The 8,556-nt window shown below is 40.2% G+C and overlaps 1 protein-coding gene across 1 annotated transcript in view; it reads right to left on the bottom strand.

Moving 5' to 3' along the window:
• Positions 1-987: 987 nt before the first annotated feature.
• Positions 988-8,556, bottom strand: part of FGD3 (FYVE, RhoGEF and PH domain containing 3) — a gene marked incomplete at its 5' end in the record, with an annotated part of 33,993 nt that continues 26,424 nt past the window's right edge. Inside the window, 2 exons of the mRNA XM_010148378.1 lie at positions 988-1,970; positions 8,309-8,449. Of these exons, the coding sequence (XP_010146680.1) occupies positions 1,746-1,970; positions 8,309-8,449 (366 nt within the window). The remainder of the gene's footprint in view (positions 1,971-8,308; positions 8,450-8,556) is intronic.

Here is an 8,556-nt window from a genome sequence, read left to right as displayed (position 1 = left end):
ATAACAAGGAAAAAGAACCAAGCAAATAGAGCAATAAAGGAAAAAATTCAGAAAGAAAGCCAATCCAAAGCCAGAGATGTTACAAAAATGAGTACATTTTCATGGCAAGCATTGTCATACAATTTCTGGGAAGCTTGGGGAAGAAATAACACACACTGAAAAGGATTCCTTTTCATGAACTATACGATAAAATTTACTCTGCATGGAACCGTTTTCATGCTAACTGGTTGGAAAGGGAGGGTAGGGAGGAGAGGGAAGATGCAAGCCTCATGAAATTTTACCACTAGCTAATTAAATACATGGCTTCTGATTTTTAGCATCACGGACTTCAAGTTTATGATTCATTACACCAATGTTAAAACCAAAAAACAACACCCCCCCAACCCTGAACAAGGAGTAAAACAAGTCCTTCTCTGTAGGTAAGAAAAATACTCACTGACGCAGATCTCTAATTCAACAATCCTGACAAACACTGGCTGTATGGAGCAGCCCTTTCTTTGTACTAATACCAGAAAATGTAGAAGGCTGAATAGGAAACAAAAGTTAAACCAAACCATTTAAAAATACAGTACTGTGACAGATTTTATTTCATTTTTATCAGTACTACATGCTTACTACCACTAGGAACAGACATGCCTTTTTTTGTTTGTTTTTGTTTTGTTTTTTTTTTCTTTAAACCTACATTAAATGTTGACCTAGAGCTTGCTGTGCCTTGGAGATCTGGCTCAGGAGTTAACTGCATGAATTTTTATTTAAATAGATAAGCACTGAAGTTTGAAAATAAGACAAATACAGGTGAACAGGAAAATTAAATTACAAATACAGTTCATACAAATATCTCTTATTCTATGCACTAAATCCTGTTACTAGCTGAGATATTTTAAAAATTCTTAAAATATTTATGAAACATTATTTACAAATTGTATAAATAAATCCTAGGTCATTTTTAAATTAACCAATACAACAAAAAAGTCACCTTTTTGTACTGTGTGTACTAAAAATGTTCTTGTTTATTGATCATCACCCAGTTTGCAGTATAAAACGTTTGTTCACTTACATCAAAATGGGTTCAAATAGAAGGAAGGTAGGCATTGGTTTCAAAAGAAAACAAAACAATATTATAAATGCTTAAAATCAATGAGGCTTCTTAATGTTCTTTTCTGCGTGGTTTGCAGTCATTTTTAGAAGTCCCTTCTACAGTATTTGTCTTGAGAACAGGTCATCTCAAAATAGCAGAGACATAGTTTTAGCAAAGGGAAAATATTCAGTACATCGCGCTCACTTCACAACGACCTTTTATCAGGAGGGAGAGGACAGAGAACGGAATGTCAGTGGTCAGCACAAGCCTTTACAACATTTAACTTAAAAGGCAGCATTTATAGAACTAATCACAGACTATACACATCCTGCACTGAACAGCAATCCAAAGGACTGGAAAATATACATTGAGGAAAACAAGAGACTGATGGTTTTCCATTACCTTTGTTAAAATTAATGCTTTTCTCCTTGTCTTTTGTTTTAATACCAGCATCAACACGACCAACAACTACAGCTACCTTTTCCTTTAATATAATATATGCCAGGTAACTACTGTACGTGAGAAATGTACAATAAAAGGAGAGAAAACACTGAATTTCCTATGCAGACACATGAAAATATAAAGCCATACAGATTCCAAAGTGCCATGAATACTAAATTCAAGTGATGGTTTATAGCATGGAGGAAAAAACTAAACGCAACTTGCTCTACGGGTTGCCAAGCCCTTCAGCTGTATCTTCAGTTTCCCCTTTGGCGGCTTTGGTGAGAATTTCCATCCATTTCATCTGCAGTTCTTCATCTTCCGCACTGAAATACAGAGTTTGCTGGGACTGGCAAAGCTTAAAAACGTGCTTCACTTCAAACTTCTCACCAGAACCTGGTAAACTGACTTCGTATCCAGGCAGAGGAATAGGACGTGGGCTCCGTCCATCCTAAAGAACAACAAATGAATGTAAAAACGCAGCAATAAGCAGTATTTGAAAGGGCAGCAAGGGGGGTATGCTACATGGTCAGGAAAGACATCCTCTCGACAGGAGTGAAGAACTATTCGAATGGTCGAAAACTCGCTTTGAGGTAGGAGGATGTAATTGGAGATGCATTAATGTACCCCCGAGACACGGTCACCAGGCACACTCAGGCTAGGCAGCTACACCACAACTCTCACCAAACCAGAGTGCCCTGGTGTGTGCTGCCTGCTGACAACCCCTCCGTGCTAGAGGCGTAGCTGCCACCCCTGCCACCGAGCCAACACGCATGCGCACACACCAACAAGCACACGAATGCAGTTCCAGCGCACATGTGCGTTCAGCTCCTTGTTCAGCGCCGTGGCTTAGGGAACAGAAAAGGGGCGATATCGACTGCTTAACTTACAACAATAAAAGGCAGCAACTTACTGGGGCTTTATTCTTCTTGTTTAATAGATTCCCTTTCCCAGAAAGAATATGGATCCAACAGTGGTGTATCTGGGGATTTTCATGTAATTTCACATAACTTATGCATTTTGTCTTTTACAAAAAAACCCTTTGCATCAGGTACAGGCAACCAGATCCAGCTGAGAATAGTTCAGTGCGGTCCCCTTAGAAGCCCATGGGACATTTGTAAGATTGGTTTAAAGGAGGCAAATAAGCAGAGCTGGACGCTGAGAGACACAAAGACACCTACCAGGGCAAGGACTTTGAAATAAAAGATAATTTCAGATTTCAAATCAATTACCGAATCTTCTCAGGAGGTTTTGGGTTATTTATGATGCCTTTCAGAGTTCTCAAGGAAGTTGAAGCTCAGATTCTCGAACATCCTTTAAAGGCCAGATTAACTCACAGAGGTACAGCTCCCTAGCATTCACGTCTTGAGCATCAACCATCTCCTCTACTAAGCTCTCAGGAAAGGTGCACTTCGGCAAGGCAGGGTGTACCATGACCACGGAACTCGTTTTACTGGCATTGGTTGAAACATTTTCAAAGGTCGGTCCCCAGACTGAAGTCTAAACCACACAGGCATCAAGTACCTGTAAGAAGCCATCATCTCTTGTGGCAGCTACTTATGTAGCAGCCTACTCAAGTTCAATGCCTCATACCAAAATTAACAAGGCGAACCGCAAAGAGGTGGCAAAGTCATTCTTTTGTCACCCCATACTGAATGCAGATGACTTAGTAAATCTGGAATGGGACCACGGTTCTGAAAATGATGGTAGGAAAAAAAAAAATCTGCTTTTCTAACACTTAGATTAAAGTAATTCAAGTTTCAGAACTGCTCACATCGATGCAAACACATACACTAACGAAAGGGGCAAAAAATACACAATCAAAACTGTGTCTACACATTTCATTTAATCAATACAGTTTTCCCCATTTATTAATCTACTACTTGTTAGTGTTATGCAAAAATGCCAGTCTCCATCTGCTTGAAGACCAAGCACTGTTCCAGGAGATTTACATCAACTTTGGGTCAAACACTAAAGAATTCAGTTACTGTCTGAGTGCAAGCTGCTGTGTTAAAAGCAGCACACAATTTCTAGATCCTACCACCACAGCTGCATCTGCCTGACAGGGAGGTCTCGGAGATGCAGTTTGAACTGGCACGTACGGAGCAGCTCTAGACCTGGATACGTGGCAGTGCTAAAGCAAGCAAATGCGGGACTGATGAACACGAAATGCACAAGAGCACATGCAAGCACGACCATGCCTGCTTCACTGATCCTGCTTCAGAAAAATAGACACTAAGACTTGTCACATGTAAAATCGGAGGTTGCTCATGACAATGAAAAATGGTATCATCTGTAGCCAAGAAGTGCAGTGTAAAGGGAAATTGATGTTTGAATTGTACATGTTACACCTACCCAACGTGTGCAGACACAGGCAAATTAAGCTGACTGCTTCCTCCCTTTTCTTAATATGATGCCTTTGCCACTTTCTCTGTACCTGCCTGATCCAAAAGGAAGGGATTTAAATTATCTCTGAAAAGCTGAACTACTGACAGATAAAAGGTGAAGCACTCAGCCTCGAGTCACACCACACACCCAAACCAAATCTCCCTGTGGGACCATGAGCAACACCATATGTCCTCTGCCACAGAGCCCTTCCCTGCCTACATGGAGTCCAACAAATCCAGAGCTGTTCCGCATCAATGAGGAATTCACAACCTATACCAAGCAAGTAAGTAGGATTTACAGGCCTTACAGAGAGGTAAGTGTCATATTCCATTTTTAAGAGCCTACTGACTTTGGCTGGTTGAATTGGTTTTGGGTTCGGTTTGTTAGTTTTTTAGTATTTCTGTAGGCAACATACTAGGGTTGCATGGTATCAGTAGTTCATCAAACCAAACTACCCAGTGCTGAGAACTTCACTTTAGGGTTGATTTCACTCATTTTCCTGAGGTAGTGAAGGAGACACAAAAATCTACTGGATGTGTAATACTGTCAGTAATCACAAGCACTGTGCACTCATCCTGACTCCAATCCACGCAGCATAATACTAATGTGTGTTTTATCTAGGTAATTACAGCACGATTTATTTACTGCTTTATTACAGCCACTACAACACCCAGGCTTTAAGATTTGGGAATGGATAGCTCAATTCCACCATACAGGCCGTTCTATTCCATACACCTCCATACAGACATCCCTCTTGCACTGCACATCTCTTTGCAGCATATAACCTCTCTCAGACAAATACACAGAGCAAGTGTCATCCACTGGTGGACCACTATCATCTTCTCCTACTACTTTTCAGTAGGCTTAGAAAATCCTGGTTTTCCACCTAAACTCCACTCTCTACCCACTTATCATCTAATCCCAAGCTTGCACAAATCGTTGAGAGACTTGTGTGACACAATGGCGTGCCAAGTTGCAAAGCTCTCCAGGACCATAAAAAACAACAGGCAAAGTTTCATGAAGAGCCAGTTAAAGCTTCACCTCAAAAGGATCAACAGACAAGCCACAGAAATATTTCTCTAAAACCCTGAGCTTAACTTCAAACTCAGCCACTCCCTTCTTTTCTAGGAGTAAATGACATTTCTAGGAGTAAATGACATTTACATGATGAATAAAAGATTTTTCTTCAGAATTTATAATGCAAAATTGCCCCTGGGATCAAACTCTATAATTATTATGGACAGTACCTCTCACTATTATGGAGGTATTTACTCTCCGTATTTCTCCAAAATTCATTACTTCTCTAGCTAGCTGGGACTCCTTAAATCTCCACATCTCTGTCAGGTGTAAGTTAATGTCTGAGCTCTGAGTAGTTGTGCACGTTACAGGGGGCAGAAGCTCCAGGTAGAGCCCTTTAAAAACCTACAAATTTCTATAAAACTGCTGATCCCTAAGCTTGAGGTGGTCTTTGCTTACAAGCAAACTCTTACAATTCCACTCAGACAAACATGACAAACAGCTGCACAGATTCTGTCTCAGTTTAAGGACAGATAAAATTGGTATGATTTACATACCTAAATAAGCTGTGAATTTTATCCTCACGTATAAAGCCTCATGCAAGATGTAAACCATGAACACTCGGGATTAATTCATTCTCCTGGAAGAAGGATCTAAAGCAAAAGAGCAGTTTTCTTACTATTTTAAAGCCTGTGAGTTGTATTTCCATTTGCACTGACATCTATCCCTTCACTGGTGTGAGGGCTGGGGATGCAGGGGACGAAAGCTGTCAGGGCTTTTACTGTATCAGAAGCTCCAGATTCAGCTTGGTTTACTCCTTCTTCCCAAGAGGCAGCTAGTCTTTCTGTTCTTTTTTAAAAAAAAACCCCAACTTTCAAACTCCTATGGTCACGCTTCAGTTGGTCTGTGTTTCAAGACCTTTAATACCATTGTTGGCAAATGGTATTATTTATTACCATTATTCCAAAAAGGCATTCCCGAAAAGGCAGCTCTTTTTTTAGGGACTGAAATGCTTCTTTGCAGGTCTAAAAAGGTTTGTGAGATGCATCAAGGTGTTTGTACAAAAACAAAACACCTGGGAAAATAACATTCAAGCACGTAAGTGGTCCCCAACTGATTCCAGACACCCAGCTACCAGGAAAAAAGCTCTGGAAGAGATATTTTTTAGACCTCTAGTCAAAACTGCATAAACCAGAACTAACAAGAACATCAGGTTAAAAGCAAGGAATGGGATTTGCTTTGTAATTTTTTCCCTCCATTGGATGCAAACAGAAGAAAGTATATGAGTGGGAATGATAAGCCCTTGAAGAAGGGACTCATTTTTGTTTTCTACAGTCTCAGCCTGCAACTGGTGATTCCTGAGAGTAAATCCTGGCTTGATTATTCAATGTAAGACAGATCAGCCTTGTCCTGTATGCTTTCTTGCCACTTTATTGAGAGATTTATCACACACCTGAAATATCTGAGGACACTAACCACTGAACTGAACTGTCATAAAATCGACAATCAATGTCAAAGACATCCTCTTCTCTTCAAAAACAGGATCTTGCTAATAATAACAACAGAAGCTCAAGATCAAATTTGGCAGGACAAGGAGCAAAGAACCTATCATCTGAAGGAGGAGCTCCACCTTCCAACCCTGGCTTTGTACAACTGTCAGGAGGGCGCCTGGAGAATTGAGTATTGCTCTGCCATGCACTAAATCCAGCTGATTCATGTACCATGGGTTATTACTTGTGCTGTACTGACAAAATCCGTCAGGCTCTAGGAGAAATTATCTTCCTGGGTCATATCATGTAAGAGGCGTTTGTTTCCTCTCAACTCCTTGTTCCAGTTATCTCTTAGGATGACTTACATCGCTCCTGGGTGAGGAAAGCCAAAGAATTTAGACCTCTCTCCCTCTGTTCTCACTCTCCTTCCCCAGGCTTGCCTGCATGACACACTATGGCTTGGTTTGCATGGGCTTGCACTGGTCCTTTGCTGAGGAACAATTTTCAAAAAATCAGTTGAAAAGTTCTGCAGTGAAGCCATTCTCTCTGCTTTGCTTTTTAAAGCTTTTTTTCCCTTCCCCAGACCCTGACTCCAGAGAGATCTAACGACTGGGTTTGTCGCATTTGTTTTAGTGCTTTGTCAAGGCAGTTTGCTTTTTCAACCTGTAATTTCAGCCACGCATCCCCTGTTGACTAAGAGGGAAGCCAGGGCTCACTGCCTGTGGGAAGAGTTGGGAGCTTACCCAGTGTGGGGTTTGAATTCCAGACATAGCCAAGTGGTGTCTGAAGCTCCAAATTCAAGCTTTCACTCTCAAGCACTATGCTTAAAACTCACACTTGTTTAAAACCAGAGGTGTTCTTGCTGACAAGCAGCAAAATGAACACACTCCTAAGGACAACATGTACTTCTTGCGCTATGGGGTAAACTTTACTTTGAAGAGCTCTATAAAATCCTGGGTAATGTCTAGTTCCCAGACTGTTCGTAGCTACAACCATACAGACTGATGTAATAAAAAGCAAACATTTCATATTACTACAGCAGGGTAATGCTAGGCTGAATTCGGACCCATTTCTTCTGCCCTCCCATTCAGGAGATAAAACTAAGATGTATATGAACGTTTCAAACACCAAATACAAAACTGGATATGAAAGAATCTCATTTCAAAACTGTCATTCTTCAGCACTAGAGAAGCATGACTGCTATTTCTACTTTGGGTATTTTATCTTGGATACAGATATTTCTATTGCTTGACTTTCATCACACACAAATACTAGTTAGCTTCAACAGCAGACTTAAAAAGAAAAAAAGCTTACCACAGTAATTATTTCAAGGATAAAAATCACATGATGCTACAACAAGCAGCTTTACCAATCAGAGTCCATTTTTCAGGCTGAAGAACATCTACATTTCCACAAATTCCTCCACCCTCTCAACCCAGAACTAGGTTTAAGAAAAAAAAAAAAAAAGAATGGCTTGAACCAGAAACTGTAACATTCAGACTGCTTCACTGCGCTATACATTTTACAGGAAGGTGCTTTCCCTAATGACAGGCTCATAAAACCTTTGAATATACCTGTCTGAAACTTCTAAAAAACCCCAAACATAACCAAATTATCAGTGTTCTGTTCTTTTTTGTTAGAAAATGGAAAAGAAAAATTATGAGCTTAAACGTTGGCTCACAACCATTGCAGCAGTAACTACAGATCAAAAGGAAATCTGAAATCTCCGAGGCTTTTTGCTATACTCAGAAAACCAAGTTCATTTTTGCTGTTGAAATCAAGCCAAATCCTTTAACCTATTTCTCAGCTTGACATATTGAAACTTATGCTTCTTCTTTTTTTTTTTTTTTTTGGCTGTGTGTTAACCCTCATGAACATCATTTTACCATTTTACCTGGCTACTTCCCTGCAGATACAGAACAAGAGGTTCAGTCTTGGGGATGGTCACCCACATTTTGTACCAAGTCTTCCCTTTTTCAAGGAATTGGAGGTAGCCACTGAAGAGGCTGTTTTCAGCTGCTAAGATGCTTTGCTTCTGGAAGAAAGGAGAAAGAAAAGAATAAAAAAAGCTGTTTCCATTGATGCTTATGTGGGCAAAACACTTAGATGTAAGTATAAAATATAGTTAAGTTGTCCACAGTC

This window comes from Eurypyga helias, unplaced genomic scaffold (assembly GCF_000690775.1).
Source record: "Eurypyga helias isolate BGI_N326 unplaced genomic scaffold, ASM69077v1 scaffold43543, whole genome shotgun sequence".
Taxonomy (NCBI): Eukaryota; Metazoa; Chordata; class Aves; order Eurypygiformes; family Eurypygidae; genus Eurypyga; species Eurypyga helias.
Note: the sequence above shows the minus strand (reverse complement) of the source record. Positions and strands in the feature narration are given on the sequence as shown.